This window comes from Carex rostrata, chromosome 8 (assembly GCF_964058835.1).
Source record: "Carex rostrata chromosome 8, lpCarRost1.2, whole genome shotgun sequence".
NCBI lineage: Eukaryota > Viridiplantae > Streptophyta > Magnoliopsida > Poales > Cyperaceae > Carex > Carex rostrata.
Window position 1 is genome coordinate 14012415 of NC_135925.1, and position 18564 is coordinate 14030978.

The 18564-nt window shown below is 34.4% G+C and overlaps 1 protein-coding gene across 1 annotated transcript; it reads right to left on the reverse strand.

Annotated features, from left to right (window-relative positions):
* Window positions 1-1389: 1389 nt before the first annotated feature.
* On the reverse strand, window positions 1390-7951 carry LOC144557942 (chaperone protein ClpB3, mitochondrial; the record flags this gene model as incomplete). Its single annotated transcript, XM_078306614.1, has 9 exons — window positions 1390-2033; window positions 2684-3613; window positions 4408-4673; window positions 5127-5435; window positions 5796-5946; window positions 6096-6150; window positions 6434-6629; window positions 7082-7319; window positions 7832-7951. Coding segments are annotated over 9 exons (2556 nt in total), but the record flags the coding sequence as incomplete, so codon positions are not given.
* Window positions 7952-18564: the final 10613 nt, after the last annotated feature.

Genomic DNA, 18564 nt, shown 5'->3' on the forward strand with positions numbered 1-18564 from the left:
GATCTAAAATGTCTTTTTACTATTACAGTAGTTTCCGTTTTACCTTTTCTTCTTAACAGGTTGGAGAATGTCATGTAATGCCAGTTCTTGTAATGAATGTAAAGGTGTCGCCTTTTCCTCGTACTTTTATTGTTGTGTTCATTTTCGGTTCTAAATCTGTGATGAATGTAATGTCATTTCTTGTGGTTGTGTTTTATGTTGCAAGCCTTTACAAACCTTGAATTGGCATATAAATAAGAAGGTTCATATTTGTTTTTGCATGGAATTTGACAATAGACATGGCATGTATCGTGAAAGATGATACAGTGTTAACATCTTTCAACAATTTCCAGATTTGAAACTTTGTAATTCAACGATATTATTTTCAAGCACACAATGCACATGAAAAACGTCAACTCCAACCCAAAAAATTTGGCACAACACATGAAATATATACAATCCTCCAACAATATAATTACATTTTCAAGAACATTATTTTCTTCCCTGCTGCATCCATGTATTGCTGCATCTATGTATCATATAAAATAATAAAAAAATTACTACATTCATCACTAAATTCTTTTCCTCTTGTACGAACTACATATCTTCTGTACCAACACAAAAAATATTTTACACCTAATTTACAACATAGCGCTCCAAAACTTTCCCGATTACAAAATTCATAAGAAGATACATTCAGAGACATTAATTTCTGGAGTTATTCGTAGCATCCCTACATTCCTAAATCGGCATTTCTATACCATCTTGTCATGCTATTTGTGTTCCTTTTGTTATCTTCCATCACTTGCATTCTTGAACTAGTCTATGCCACTATTTTGTGTCTCTGCAGTTACAAATCTTGTTCATAGATCACGTATCTTAGAAAAAAAATAACATCAAACCTATGTCTGTGCATCAAAATTTTCAAATCAATGGATAAACAAGTACAAACAGGTACCGATTCTTGAATCAAGGGATAAACAAGGTAGCAGGTCTTAAATTAACAAAGCGGCCAGTACAACCCACAATTGGGAAATCAGGTAAAAGTCTCATACTAACCTTTCAATTAAATTCAACCCGAAAATTGATGCACAACTATAGTTGCAACTTGCAACCTCACAAACCTACACTGAATTGCGTAGGTTGTCTCAAATTTTCTCAATTTCAATTCTGATTACCCTTATTCTGCAATAAGACACAAATTTAGCCAAAACAAATCAAAACAGCAAAAAGTAGAGCTCAATTTTGATCAAACCAGATTTATATGAAATTTTGATTAATTTTGACAGGTAATAATCTGCAGTGATCAGGTAATTTACAAATTAAGCCAAATTCAGTCTGACAATTTTATTTTTTCAAATAATGCTGAATGTCTGATGAGATTCAATGCCATTGGAATCCACATATGTTGCAGTGTATACTTTGTATAATTCCTCATGTATCACAGTATAGACATTATTTAATATACAAAAACTCAGGGGTGCTTTTTTCAAAGAAAGACAAATAATGTACATCTTTTGGAAAGAAACCCAACTACACTGGAAGCAAGAATGCCAAGTTCTTACTGGATTTCTCCCCCAATTGAAAAGAAAAAGAACATGACCTATTGTTACAACTTACAAGGAACAAGAAAGAAAGAAGCTACACACGTCAGCCCTCAGAAAGTTATACATCTACAACAATACCATCACCTTTCTTATTTTAAAAAAAGAGTGAAAACAAAAAACATGACATCCCACATACAATACACCAGCATCATAGAACTAATCATTTGCCACCATCTGCCTGTCAGCATCTGCATTGCTGTCTATTTTTCTGATTTCAATTTTTTTCTGATGTGACAACACATCCAGTAGGATTGAGTCATCTTCCTTGAAATCACCTCGTAACACACCAACTGCCACTTCATTCTCAACCATTTGTTGAATCACCCTCTTAACGGGTCGAGCACCAAAGTTGGGATCAAACCCGAGAGATCCCAATAACTTGACTGCTTCACTAGTGTAGTGGAGATGGATTTTCTTCTGCCTCAACCTATCTCTCACCCGATTCAGCTGCAAAATAAATTAAACAAATGTGGTTGCTTTGTTAAGAGTTTTTTTTAAGACAAGTATCAAGATTGGACCAAGGAGCAGTAACAATTATAACTGTATTTTCTTCATTTCTTGAAAAAATGCATCCCTGCAGCTGTGATCCTTAAAATTGAAGAATTGCTGAGATTTTAACTAAAATGTTTAGAATACTTGAAACTCGACAACCAGCTGTTCACAGTAAACAGTAATCCCAACCATGATATAGAAAATATAATTAAAACTGAGTCTCTAGTCAATTAATTAACAATCAAAATCCCAATTCGGTCACCTCACAGCTTTATCTCCTGAAGGGACCAAAATTTAGCCAAACTTTACTAGCTTATGTTAAGTCAACCCATGCATCATTTTGGATAAATAATTAAAAATGGTCCTAAATGGTATAAAACAGTTAAATAAAGCAGAGAAATGAAATTTCATGCTCCTGGTCCGAATTTGTATTAACCAACCTCAACTGTACCACACCAAATCTAAGAGAGAATAACCAAGAAAAGAGATTAATTTTGACATGTTCCACAATTTGTAGGGAAAATGTGATATTTCTTGCTTTGTAGGTACATACTACTTATTTTTATTTTTGCAGGGCATATAAGAAAATTTAAAACAAAATTTACCTGTAACTCCACAATCTTGGTGATCTCTTTCACATCCAATGGCTGGAAAACAATATACTCATCGATCCTATTCATAAACTCCGGCCTAAAAGTCTGCCTTGCAATATCAACCACCTGCTTCTTCATAATTTCATAAACCGCCTCCTTTGTATCTTCGGTATTCCTCAGTGTATCCAGAATTAAACCCGACCCGATATTAGAAGTCATGATGATAACACAGTTGGTAAAACTGACTGTACGGCCTAACGAGTCAGTTATCCTACCATCATCTAACAATTGCAATAGAATATTAAACACATCATGGTGTGCCTTCTCTAGCTCATCAAATAAGACAACGGAGTAAGGACGCCTTCTGACAGCCTCTGTTAACTGTCCCCCTTCTTCGTACCCGACATAGCCCGGTGGGGCCCCCACTAAGCGAGAAACGGCATGCTTCTCCATGTACTCGCTCATGTCCATCCTTATGAGGGCATTTTCGGTATCAAAAAGGAATGATGCAAGGGCCTTAGCAAGCTCAGTTTTGCCAACACCAGTGGGCCCCATAAACATGAAACTTGCAATCGGACGGTTGGGATCAGAGAGGCCAGCTCTAGATCTTCTGATTGCGTTGGCAACTGATATGACGGCCAAATCTTGACCAATCACTCGCTTGTGGAGCACATCCTCCAGCAAAAGCAGCTTTTCACGTTCTGATTGTTGGAGATTTGAAACGGGGATGCCGGTCCACTTGCTGACGATCTCAGCTATGTCAAGGTCGGTTACTTCTTCTCGGAGCATTGATTTTCCCGATTTCTGAAACTCATCGAGCTTTTTCTCAGCTTCTTCAAGTTGCCTTTGGAGGGATAGTAGAGTGCCATATTTGAGCTCGGCAGCTCGGTTTAGATCATACTCTCGCTCTGCTGCTTCAATTTCTAGATTGACTCGGTCAATCTATCAAAATTAAAATGTTTCCTAGGCATTAGAATAATTATTATCTAAATTCCTTAGACTAGAATATATGACTTTTAAAATATGGGTTAATATGCTACATCCACAAAAAGAAATGGTGGTATTCAACCAAGTATTTATTGTTTAATTGAATTGCTCTTGATAAGAGAAATACATAAATGATCCCCTACATATTGTTCATTTCTTCATCCATATAATTTAGAAGTCCAAGTCAGTTCCCTATATATTCTAAATTCTAAATTCTAAATTCTGGCACCTGTCACCAACACTCACTGAAAAAAAAAGGGGTGCGCTCTGCCCACACAGAAATTGTAAAAAGCAGATCATAGTCACTCAACCAATGTAAAAATGTAAAGTAACAGCCTTAAACCCATGCCCATATGAAGCAACTAAAATATGTATTAGAAGAGGTAGTTTTAGATGCATACAGTGCTTTTATCTTAATAAGCAATCAACAAGAAATGCAGTGACTAGCATCACATAAAATAAGTATTGCCCAAGAACCTTGTCTCATATGCATCATGACATCAATTTAGTAGCAAATAATTACCTTACCTTTGAGGATTGACAACAAACAAAATACTACATTAGAGTTCTAATAAGAAATATTAGCATCAACAAAGAAGACAATAAAATTAAAGCAAACTATTAGAAAAAAGAGACTTGGAAACTAAAAAGAAAATTGAATTTTATAAGGAAATTTAAAAATAAAAAAGAGTTGCATACGTCCCAGTCTCCCAGATATACTCTGTACTGCAAAAGGAGAAGGTACTAACCTCTTCCTTGATGGATCGGATTCGGGTCATGAGCGACTTCTGAAGCTCCCAAAACTCTGCCAGGTCCTTTTGTTTTTCTTTCAGAGATGCCAGCTCAGATTCTATTTTTCCAAGCCGTTCTTTTGAGGCCTTGTCGGTCTCATTTTTCAATGAGAGCTTCTCCATTTCTACCTTGAGAATTGATCTGTCAACCTCATCAAGCTCGATCGGTTTCGAAGTTATCTCCATCTTCAGCTTGGCAGCAGATTCATCCACAAGATCAATAGCTACAAGACAATAGATGAACTTTGCAATGTCAAAATGTTTCTTAAATTATCACTTTGGTTGCATGGCACAGGTACAGGCTCCTTATGACATTCAATAAGACCCAATCCACCTCCAGTATCTGTTGATTTGTGCAAAAGTATCATCCAGTGGTAGTGGAGAATTGAGCCTCAATTACACCTAAATCATGAAATTCAATATCAACTAATCCTCACTTGTCCTCGGTTACCCAATCCAACCTCAGAAAAATAAGAAGTGGTAAACAATAATCATAACAACATAAACCAAAACATAAACAGGCATTAAAAAGTAGTAAAACAATAGCTCACAAAGACAATACCGGTACACAAGCTGATCAAATTACCGACAAACAGAAAGTATAAAATAAGAAGATAGCAAATAGAAGGAACAAAAAGAAAAAAAAAATCACCTTTTCCATTAACCTAACAACATACCTTTGTCGGGCAAGAACCGGTCAGTTATGTACCGAGCTGACAGCACTGCAGCAGCAACAAGAGCACCGTCTAATATCTTAACCCCATGGTGCAATTCGTACCTTTCACGCAAGCCTCGCAAAATCAAAATGGTATCTTCAACGGCTGGTTGGCTGCAGTACACCTGCTGGAACCGCCGCTCCAATGCTGCATCCTTCTCGATGTACTTGCGGTACTCATTAAGAGTGGTTGCACCTATGCACCTCAGTTCACCTCGGCCCAGCATGGGCTTCAGCAAGTTGCTCGCATCCATTGCACCTCCAGCCGCACCTAATTACACATTGGGTTAGTTAATTTGGCTGGGTGAAAACAGTTTACAAAAACTGAGAATAACATATTAAGTGAAAGTCTCGAATTCTGAAGAAACATCTAACAGCCTTTGAGTGCAGTATTTGCCCGAACAGCATGGCACCACTTTCCCTCAACAAGCCCTCAATTGCTCATTTCAGCTCGAAATGTGCAATCAAATCCCTATATCCAACTTATCCTCAACTCATTGGATGGATCATGACCAAGAACGGAAAAAAAAGGATATGGTGAAAAATGGAAAAACATTTTTCCAGTTCAGTACTGGATGGGATCCTGGTACTGTACTGACAACATACATGGTAACTCACACAATGAACGAACCTGCACCGACAACTGTATGTATTTCATCAATGAACAAAACGAACTGCCCATTGGAAGAAGTAACTTCTTTTAGGACTGCTTTCAGCCTTTCCTCAAAATCACCACGAAACTTGGCTCCCGCAAGTAGAGCACCCATATCCAGTGATATTAGCTGCGCACATTATTAATTTAAATCATTTTATCAACAATGAATTTGTTATGCTTGTGAAAAGAGATGATTACAGACACACTAAAAGGAGAAATAGAGAGGATGTAAAATGATAAAGTACAACCAAACAAGAAAGAAATGATGAAACATACCTTCCTGTTTTGCAAAGGTTCAGGAACATCACCTCGGACAATTCTTTGAGCTAGCCTGAAATTTCATATCACAAGCATATTAACAAAACAAATACCTCTACTGATACAAAAGAAACATCAAGTAAAACCAACCCAGGAACGCACTTTTAACTCTAATGTTTTCCTTCCTTTTTATTCTTATTAATTTTGTTTTGGTGTTTGCAGGACAGAACTGGGATGTGTAGGGTTGGTTGGGGGGTGGGTTATAAAGGTTGCTGCTGGATTTAGATGCTTGTGCATTAATGCATTAATTAGAAAAGGTGCATGATGGTAATAGTTGTAAAAAAAAATAGCAATACCCTTCCACAATTGCTGTTTTTCCAACACCAGGCTCGCCAATAATAACAGGATTATTTTTGGTTCTTCTACCAAGTATTTGAATGCAACGCCTTATCTCATCATCCCGGCCTATGACAGGGTCTAATTTGCCTCGCCTTGCTTGCTCTGTCAGGTCAATACCATACTTCTCCAGTGCCTGATACTTTCCCTCAGGATCTATCAACAGTACAATTTAGTGAAATGTAAATGGATAGCATCACAAGCCCTCCTAAGAAGATGCCAGTATACTAGACTGCAATGAGCTCACGTTTTTCTTTCTTTTATTCAAACCAGGTCTGTAGAGTGATAAAAATATGTAACTAATCGAAAAATACAAACAAAAAGGAAAGGCCTTATTATAACTTGCAGGTTGATATTTTTGATTAGATTAGTGTTGTTTGCACATGCGACGCAGAGGTTAAAAGTGAGCGGCGGCAATCAAATCACAGCCTCACAGATTTTCTGTGGATTAGGTATAGGGACTTTCCGTAACATCTTAGAATGATGTTATATATCATCATCGGATAACACAGTTTATGAATATAAAGATCAACCACTGAACAGCTAAATGTATGTACAGTCCTGTGACAACTTACAAACAAAAATAATGTTAAAATTTGAGGCCATACTCTGATCAGTGACTCGTTGATTTCCTCTTACGGCTTTGACAGCTTCCTTCAATTTGTTCTCTTCTAATTGTAGGTCCTTCAACAATTGTTGGCCAAATCTTTTGTCAGAAGTAAAAGCTAGCAGAAAGTGTTCAACTGACACAAAATCATCATTGAACTCCTTTTTGTACTTCTTTGCACTGTCAAAAATTGACACTAGACTCTGGCCCACTACAGGTCCACTCGTGTCCCCAGACACCTGCAAATTTAAAGTAAAATATGAATAAAATGAAATCATAACAGTACCCTAATGAGAACTGACTGATGTATCCTCTTTGGCATGTTTCCTAATTGATTCGGCTGTTCTTTCGTCCTCTTTTTTTCAGGGAAAGTTTTCTCTTGTTCCTAATTAGTTTCTCATTATTTGTTAAGTTCCCATTCACACTTTTTTCATTTTTGTGGCCAAACAAACAAAAGAATAAGGTAAAAGGCAAAACCTTTGGCTTCTTTTTCTAAATTCATTTTTTTTGTTCTTTTTATTTGGATTACTATGGTAAGCCTTTTGAGGGGTCATTTGATTTATTATTTTAAGAATCAGTAAAATTTTCACATCCTTTCATCTCAAGGGTTGTTTGGTTCCTTCTTTTCAAACACTTATTTTTATCTTTCTATTCAGGACAAGTAACTTGGGAAATTTTTTACCATGCGTCCTCTACAGCAACTAACAGTAAATGCAAGCAACAAAACATGAAACCACAGTACAATGAATACCTTAGGTTGCCTGGAGATGAAGTCATCTGTGGCTTGTAAAACCGATGTGTTGTCAACTCCAGCCTTGGTAAAAATTCTTCGCGCCAAGCCATCTTTATATTCTAAAAGAGCTTTCATTAAATAAAGTGTGTTTCCTCTCAAAGAAACTCGTACTCCGAAATGAATTTTCTCAGCGGAGGAAAAGGAGGTGGTGCTTTCAAGGAGAGGATGAACAGTGGCGGAGGACAGAGCTCGGAATGTGTGATGCTGAGCCGCTCCGCTTCGGCGCGCCGCTTCTATGTAAGCGTACGCTGACCTTGCGAGCCGCTTCGCAGTGGCCGAAGAAGCCATATGGAGAGAGAGAGAGAGAGAGAGAGAGAGAGAGAGAGGTGTCTTTGAAGTGGAACAGAGGTTTATCAGCGTGTCTTGCGCAGAAAGCACGGAGATCTAAAATATGAACTTTAGATGGGGTATAGGAGTAAATATTTTCGTTTGAGTTAATGGCTTAATGCAGACGATGCGGACTCTACATAACAGGCCACAAGGCCCAGAACGCTTGATTGCAATTTGCAAATGTTAAGAAAAGTTAATTTTTTAGTTTTCTTATTCTCAACTTTTATTGATCTTATTGTGCTAAATGTTTGACTTAATTAAAAAGCAAAGTTGTGCAAGTAACCAAATTTTGTTTGATGATGATTATAATACACACAATGCTAAACCATCGGGTTTTTTAAGTAAAGGTTAGAAAATTAAATTAGCTGAATTATTTAATATCTATAAGAGATTTTTTATTTAAATTTTAAATCTATAAATGTAAAAGTAACATTTACTCAACTCTCTAAATTTGCCAACAGAAGTACAAAATTAAGTTGGAATCGGGATGGTCCGATGGGTATTGGATCAAGTTTGGTATGATGTTTGATCGGAATCGTTCAATTTGCATCAAGATTTGTGTTGACGTCTTCAAGATTTAAAAACGTATGAACAAATTTTGATGCGGATCGAACAGTTTTGATTGAATACCAGACCGAATTTAGTTCAATACCCATGAGTGGAGATCTAAATATGTGTCGTGCCGTGACTAGTTACGCCGTAACTTGAGTCACATACCATGCTGTAATGTGAATTACGTGCCGTGATCAAATTCAAAAAGATGGTCACGACACATTAGTCACACCGTGACCACACATGACGTCTCCAAAGATAAGCAGTTAAGGTCCACACTTTTAATCACGTCTAACTTTTTTTTTTCATAATTTAGGATAATTTATTTAAGATTCACAATTCCATCAAAGATCTAACTATCCTAATTATGTCTAATTCGGTCTGGTATTCATGTAAATCAAATTTAATTTTTAATAGATTATCACGTCACAACACATGCAAATCACTTCATGCACAATTATTTCACTAGGTTGGAATGAGCAGGGAAATAAAAATTAGTTCTACAACGAATGGGACACGTACAGCATTGTGCTACTCTTTTTATCTCATATATAGAATATAATGTAAAAGGGTGTTCTTAAGCTCACCAATTTTAAATTGATGAGCTGAACGCTGTAAGCTATCGAACTATTTTCAAATGATATTTCACTTCTGATATGTTTATATGTCAAATTAATAAATATTTAAATTAATTTAGTATGATGTTTGGTGAAAACGAAATTATTTATAAGTTATTTTTAATGCATTTATTATTCCTCGTTTTTTCATCACTTAATTTTACACTAAATTAATTCACAAATCATAAATTTGATATATGTAAACACATTACTCGTGAAATAGATTGGTTCTAATAATTTGAATTTATTGTTTGAAGTAATTTGATAGGTTTTAAAGTTAAATTCATCAAATAAGTCGGTTAGCTTAAGATGCCATATTTATGCACCGGATTCATTCGTTCTTATCTAATTTACGTTAAAAAATGAGGTTCCACTAGACAAGAATTAATCATTTAGTTATTTCTATATCATTAATTGTAAACTTAAATGGTACCTTTAAATGGTCCATGGTTTCGTACAAAGAATTGCACGAGAAATATTTATGCGAGTGTTCTTCTTTGCATTTAATTGAAAACATTGTACCTTATATATATACCTAGCGTCCTAGCTACTCGAATTTTTTTTATAAACTATAATTAGAAAAAAAGATTTTTATGAAACCAACGTGATTATTTTTTTATTTTTTTTTACAAAAACTATAAGAACTGAAATGTTATTTCGGACTCAATTTTTTTTTTTTTAGGAACCGAAATGACAATTTGATTCCACATATTTTTACAATTTTTCAACATTTTTTTATCGAAATCTGTGAAAATGGCTGAGACCGAAATAGCAATTCGGTCCCAAAAACAAAACAAAAAAAGGGAACGAAATTGCATCTCGGTTCTTATGATTTTTTTGTAAAAAAAAAAAGCAATCAAGTTGGGGGTGTAAACGGAGCGGATAATGCTAATACCATATCCGTATCTGTCTTTCAATGAGCAGATACGGATACGAATAGTAAACGGATATCAAAATTTAAAACCATATCCGCCTTAAACGGATACGAAACGAATACAGATTCACGAAACGGATATCAAAATCTACGGATACAGATTCTAATACGGATACGAAACGAATAATTGTCGAATAATTGAGTTATGCACTGTAAGATACAAAAGAGTGACTTGTTGTTGTCTTTAAACAGTGGCTAAAACGAATTTAACAGAGACTAAAACCATGTTACATTCACGTGCTAAAATCTTGAATGGAAAATAATAGAGAGTGAAGAAATGGAGGTAAAAAGGAAAGGAAATTGCATTATTGTAGCACCATCACCGGCGAATAAAGAGATTAAATTGAAAATCACATCGTATTATAATTTATACCACAGCCAAGACTGAAATGAATATAGGATAATATATAACTTCTATCCGGAGCAGTAAAGTCAAAACTGGTTAGGAGTAATTTCGGATCTGGATAATTGCGGATACAGATACGGATATTCACCTTCATGAAATTATCTGTATCCGTATCCGCCAATTTTTCACCATATGCAAAAATTATGCGTATATGTATCCGTTTAATCTGAATTCAGATAATCTCCGGATACGGAGCGAATACGGAGCGGATTATCCGTATCTGTTTACACCTCTAAATCAAGTTGGTTTGATAAAATTTATTTTTTTATTTGTGGTTTTTTTTAAAAAAAAAATTAGCCTACTCAGTAACCCGCATATAAACATTTTGAGCTTAAATTAAATAAAGTCAATATAATATATACATTCAAAGAAACAAATTATTTAAGCACGTACACCATGAAATTAGCATTAATGCCTAAAAGAATATGATATCTATATTTGTTCACAGGGGTAGATCGAAATAGGCCCAGGAGTAGGCAAGTGCCTACTCCTGAATTATTTATTTTTGGAGGCCCACTAATACTACATGTTGGTGCCTACCCCTGAATAATATTAGTGCCCACCCCTGACCTAGAAAAAAAGAATACACAACCCAGATCTGCGTTAGAGAAAGAAAATAGAATCCGCGCCAAGTCTAATTTGTCCCTCCATGACTGTGAGCCACGATAGTGGACCATATCTCTCACTTCGCGCATGAATTCTGGTGAACCACATATACACTAGTGTCGCTGGGTTGTGAACCGCGCAAACTCCAAACTCATTTGGAGCTACTATAGTTTTATTCCAAATTTGTATCTTAATCAAATTAAATAAAAGCAGGGGTTTGACCGTTTGAGACTCCAATTGGGCCTGAAACATTCGCTATTTTCTTAGATGCAAGAAACAAATCAAACTGAAAAGGAAACTTGTAAATTAAAATAATGAGCATTTTTTTGTCTTTCTTGTTTACCTAGTAAATCTTGTGCATGTATAATTTTATGAGATTTTGCTCATTTCTTTGAATAGAAAACCTTAATAAAAATATTTGTCTTCCGGAATGATACCAAATTGTGTTAAGGCTGGTAAAAAAAAATTGCGCCTCATTCGAAAGTGATTCATTTTTTTTTTTTTATAATTAGTGTTGTGGTAAAAGACCAATTTGTCTCCCAATTAATTTCTGTTAGTTAAAGCTTCAGCATTTAAGATACAAAGTCTCTATAATATCTCATGGTTTTAAAATAAAATATATGAAAATTGTTTTGAACAATGAATTTTACAAATAAATTTTAGCATAAATAATCACACCAGGTTACGTTTTTTATACTAAATATAAATAATTGTGTGTAATTTTTCCATGCCAGTTTCGAATAAATTGCTATTTTTTCATGTACAAATTCAAATATCAAAATTCCAAAAAGCGTGTGCATATTGTGCCTACCCCTGATTGAAATCCTGGATCCGCCCCTGTTTGTTCATGAAATCACGTTTTCCCTATAGAGAAAGCTAAGTGACCAAAATACATGCTATATATTCTAAATTTCTAAGTTTCTAACATTTAAACTGTTGAGTGCTATTTGTCGCTAAATAGGCCTATTGGGGGAGCACAAGCCGAAACTTTGATTATGAAAAAGTAAATGCATTTTACAGAAATAATTTCAGAGTAGAAGGATCCCTAGTCCTCACTGGCGGGTCATCTATATATGTATAAACCCCAGCCCGCCTAGCCATGGCTCTTTCCACGAGCCATCTACATAGCAAGTTACTGCATCTATTTCTAAATTTGTTGAACATTTCTATACTCGATCGGTATCTGACCCCCATACATTTTCTCATTACGGCACCTCCAAATTGCCCATATTGGGGAATTGCTTTACCAGAATATAATATGCATAAAGGCTAATCTCCATTAAGGTAAGTAATGGAGGTGAATGAAGGCACCAATTTGCTATTTTTTTTTATATAATATAATATATGGAAATACATTTTTAACTCCTTTTTTTTTTAGAAAAAATCGTGATCAAACCATCAAATTGGTATCCACGAGAAAATTTTCATTTAGGTTTCAAACGTGTAACATTTTACACATATAATATCATTATTTTTTGTCACAAAATCAAAAATAAGTTATTGTATATATGTATTTTAACTTCCAGTTTAGAGTTTAAAATTCAATAAATACATAGCATTTGAGTGCGCCTCAAAGTTATTTTTGACTTAAGTTAATTGAAGCTAATAATTTCGCGAATGAAATTGTAGTTTCAAATATTTCGGCCATTTTTATTAAAACTCTAAAAAAACAAAAAAGATTTTTACAAAAGTGTTCCCAAATTCAGATTTTTTTCAAAACTGCCCCAACCGCCCGTCCTATGAGCGGTCCACACTTCTAGCAGACCGCCCCTCTTTTTTTTTTAGATCTTAATATTTTTATTTAAATAATTGTTTTTTTTAGGGTGTATGCCAAAAAATAAGATATTTGATATATTTATGAGGAATGTCATAACTCTTTATAACTTTGATTTGATTTATCAGTTGGATATTACAAGTCTAAAGATAACATTAATTAAGGACTTGGCTTTGATTCTTAATAATTTATTTTATTCAAATATACACAAGAAAATATGGTTAGATTGCATCAATGATGTCAACTTCTTTTGTTTTTTTTAGAGAATAATTGAAGAGCGAGAGAGAAAATAATTGGATTATTTGATTATTGTCAACATATACCATTTGCTTGAATAAGAAAACACACACAATAAATAGTAAATACATTTTAAAATAATTATATGGATAATTCTTGAATAATCTCTCAAGCTTTTGACTAAACAAAATACCGATCGTTGTATGCCTACCGTGGATAGAAAACTTAAACTGAATTTTTGAGGTACTAAACGACTTTTTTTGCAATTCTGATGCTTCGGATGCTCGAGAATTTCTCTCGGGCGAAATTCGGATCCGTCTCGTCCCCCCTTTTCCGAAAAGTGGTCATACACGCAAATCCGACTTTTCCTAGCCAAAGTTATGGTTGTTTAAAGTTTTTTCAAAAGGTGAACTTTGGAAATTCATAACTAATTGTAAATAAATCCAAATAAATTGAAATTTGTGTCAATTCTGTGTATTTTTTAATGCTCTACATGCTGGTGTAATCACTTTTGTAGTTTGGTCCCTATATCAGTTCAGACTTGCTGATTTATCAGAAAAAGTCAAATTTGATGTTTTTAGTGCATTGCACTATACCAGTGACCTTTGCTTAGTGCTTGGCTGCTGAGTTTGAACTTGTTACCATACCAGATGTCAATATAGGGTGCTTTATGTATGGACAGAGATCTAATTTGAGGTTTGAACATATTTTAGTAGCTCTAAACTAATGTTTTAGTACCAGAAATAAAGAGAAGAAGATCAAATCTCTAAGACATCATTTAATCAAAAATTTTGAAATATCAACAAGCTGTCAGAGCTTGGAAATTTTTGAATCAAGGCCAAGTCCTTAATTAGTGTTATATTTAAACTTGTGATATCCAATTGACAAATCAAATCAAAGTTATAAAAAGTTACGACATGACTCATAAATATATCAAATGTCTTATTTTTTGGCATACACCCTAAACAAAAAAACTAAAATTATTTAAATAAAAATATTAAGATATTATTTAAAAAAAAATAGAGGACCGCCACTCTCCCGGGCGGTTTGCTAGGAGTATGGACCGCCCATAGAACGGGCGGTTGGGGGCAGTTTTGAAAAAAATCTAAATCTGGAGATACTTTTTAAAAAAAAAATTATGGTTTTAATAAAAATGGCCTCAAATATTTGGTAAAATGCATTTGTTAGTTGCATCTAGCGAATTATAACCGGGTAGAATAGGTTTTGACAAGTACTAAAAAACTCTGTATTCATTTTATTTTTATAAATTTTTTTTTTCCTATGATTATATTGTATTAGGCTGTATTGCTCTCCATTTCCCTCACTGGTAATTAACTTTCAACGTATTTCTATCTCATTATCATTTTAGAGACTTGTAATTAAACTGGTTTACACTAATATGTCGTCCTATTTGGGAAAACACATATTTGTGATTTCTGCCTATTATGGTATATATGAATATTTGGTATCAGTTACAGTTTCTAATTGCACAAAAGACATGGTGAGCATTGTAAAATAATCTCTGTTCATTTTCAGGGCCGGTCCTGAAAATTTTGGGGCCCGAGACAGGAAAAAAATTTGCATCTTTTATGTACATTTTTTTTTTAATATGTCAATAGATCATACAAAATAGGGGGACATAAAACCAATACCTCTCAAAGTTTTTTTATTTTCAGATATATTTGTTGTTTATTGATTTATCTCATCTTCATTTTTTTCATTTTAGTTTTCAGATACATTTCTTATTTCTTCGTGCATTTCACTTTTAACTTGGTTTTTCAAATACTCATTTTGTGTTTCAATTTTCTTCCAAAGCTTTTGAATATAACTTTTTTGAGGGTTTTTTTTTTCTTCCTCTCTTTTTTTGTTTATTTTTTTTGCTACCTAATGCATATTTTAAGAAAACATTGTTTTAAATTAAAAATAAAACAAAGTAATAGAAGGATAAAACCTGAAGCAGATGACCAGATGCATTGCTGAGCTGCCGGTAGTCAAATCCAGAGGCTGCGATCGACACCTTGTCTCACCTAGTCCAGATGCTGTGTTAATGTGTCACTGTGTTGGCCTCACTCTAACCAGATGCCACCACCGCCTCTGCCTCGCACTCACTGTCACAAAACAAGATTATGACTCATTAGAAGATCTAAGTTTTTTAATTTCTTTCTTCCTCAATCTATCGTTTGTCGATTTACATAGAAGAAACCGTTTTTTTAATTTATTTCTTAGAAACGACAGACTAGATTTCTAATTTCTCTCAATCCCTGGATTCCTCGTTTTCTATTTTTTTTAATTTCCCTCAATCTCTCCTAATTTCTTTCTTAGAAACGGCAAACTAGGTTTTTGAATATTGTTTCTTCCTTCTCGTTTGTCGTTTTACAGAGAAAAATGGCTTTTTTTTGTTTGGACCCTGTTGAATGTGAACCGCTGGGCCCTGTTGAATGTTATTTAATTCTCAATTCCCTCAATCGCTGGATGTGGAATCTTTGTATCAGGTTTAATGAAGGACCAATCTTCATGGACCAGCGACATGAACAACAATTGTTTGGGCCCTGTTGGTTTTTAACATATATAATTTTGGTTGTTGGGGCCCAGGGCCATCGCCCTGGCAGCCCTGGGTCAGGGCCGGGCCTGTTCATTTTGCTAATTTTATCTGCTGACAAAGTATCTTTTTTTATACATGGAAGATACCAGTTGAGTGGACCGACTTTTGTGAAAATTCAAGTTCAAAATTTGAACAATTTGACGAGATATGGCAAGATGACTGCAACCAAAATTATGGAGTTTCACCACATGAACTAGAAAGAAAATTGCATGAGCTCTTAAATCATAGACAGCCATTGCCACTACCTCTTCAAAAACTGAATAAAGTACGAAACAGTGTGTATATTGTGTATTTACTTTTTTTTTTTTTTGTGCATTCTCCACATGTAAGAAACAGCAAAAGTTTTTGCATTCAGAAGTTTGCTATCTGTCAAAGGTTTGATGGGTTGTTTGGAAGGAGTGACTAGGAGAATTTCCAAATTACCTTTTCAACCGTATATGGTGTGGTAATAGTAATTAATATTACCATGCTGAGGCTTTGAGATGGATTTATGGACTGTAACTGTTAATGTGATTGTAATTGGAGTGATTACAATCCATTGTTTAAATTATTTTGTTGCCTTTATCTCTTTCCATTTTCTGATCAGCAGAATTAATCACAAACCTGCCGTGTTTTTATGATCATTTGCTAAAAAGAAGTAGCTATTTGGCTAGGAAAAGGATTGGTGATACAAACTTGTCAAAATTGAAAACTGATTATAGATGAAGAACAATTAGTTTGTAAACTGTAACAGATTTGAGATACAAGAGTTCTGCAGATATATTTTTAATAAGTTGGTCAACTTATTTTTTTTGTAGAATGTAAAAGAATCAGTTGGGAAGGGCCAAATTCTTAATGTTATCTTATTTGAATAACCTTTATACAATTTAATTATTTACCATTATACGTAGTACAAATTTCATATTGTACAAACTTATTTTCGGCTAATTATAGAAAGTTAAAAGAGAAAGATTCCGCTATTATATTCAGTACTTCAAAACAAAATAAATAAATAAATGTAAATCCAAGGCAATTATGTTATCGAAACGCATTACTAATTACTAGTTAAGAAGCGTGTTTTTATCCTTTTGGAAAGCAACTAAAAATTATACAGAAGTGCACTGGGGAAAATAAATTAATTCTTCGTGTTTATTTATTTTGGTTTCCATTATTAAAACTGGATCAAATATATTACAGGGGAAAATCATTCATTTGGTTATCAAAATTATACTTGCGTTGAATTAAAAATTAGAATTTATTGAACTCATGGATGCAATGCAACCATCTAAATATTATACGAGAACTGTGGTAAATATGTCTGTGAACCGTGTCCCTTATATATTAAAAAACTGTATATCCATCTAAGTATATATCAATTGATTGAGAAAATCACAACAACATTATAACCTCAATTTCACACAAGTGTTGCTTTGTTGTATATATATGTGCATGTGTGGGGTAAAGTCCCTTTTTTTTTCCCTCATGATTTCGTTCCTTGGATCTGCTTTAATAACCGTGCAGATTGGTAAGATGATGAACAAATTTTTAGGCTGGAAGGCCCTGAAGGCGTCCAGTCCCCACATCCCCACGTCCAATTGATTAACAATAAACAATTTTTGGTATGGTTTATTGCTGAATCGGTGGAGCAATTTTTGGCATATGATTCATTAACCTTCATTGCTTCTGTTAACTTTTTTTTGATAAAAGTGGTATGAAAACCACTTGTTTTATTAGAAACTAATATTGTTCATACAAAATATGCATCATAGCTAAATATATAGCAAACCAGCTAGATGGATATAGTTTCACTAGTTGTTAAGCAACTAGGTAGCTAGAGAATTATCATACAAAACAAAGTAGTTGTCTAATATAGTTTTCAAGCAGAGCTAAGTAGAAATATAACAGTAACAGTTTAGTAGTGATATTAGAGAGGTCTTGAAAGGAGACTAGTGGTCTACAGATGAACTGGCATGGGATGAGCTGGTGATGGAAATGGGGGCATTAGTTTGCATGTAAGCTGCGTCTATGGCATCAAGTTCGGCCTTCTCCCTCAGGTAATCCGAGAGGTTGGATCCCTCTAACCCAAGACAGGGATCTTCCTCGGAATCCCAGCTGCTAGTGTCCCCCATGGATGTATCAGTCTCCAAGAGGGTTATAATTTGACCTACCTGATACAAATGAGTTACATCCATTGGTAGAACTAAGCTTAATTTGAAAAATGATTCATCTGAGTTGGACTTTCACCAGTAGGTTGTTAATGCAATTATTTGGGATCCTAAGCTAGCTAAACTAGGTATTGGAGAATTATTAAAACATGCTTTATTTCTAGCAAACCAGACTGTCCAAATTGTAGCTGCTCTAATTAGTTCTATTAATAAACTATCATTAAGGGGTATATGGGCATCTAATATCCATAGGTCAGAAACAGTTTCGCAATTAAAGACAAAGTTATTATGTTCTGTTATTCATGCCCAAATTGAAGAAATTACTGGGCATGTGACAAAAAGGTAATCAATGGTCTCATCTGAGTTGCAGAAATGGCAGGTTTGGTTTCTTGTCCATTCTCTTTTGGTCAGGTTGTCTTTAGTAAGTACTTTACTTTCTTTAACTAACCAGATAAATATTTTTATTTTTAAGGAGATTTTGGTTTTCCA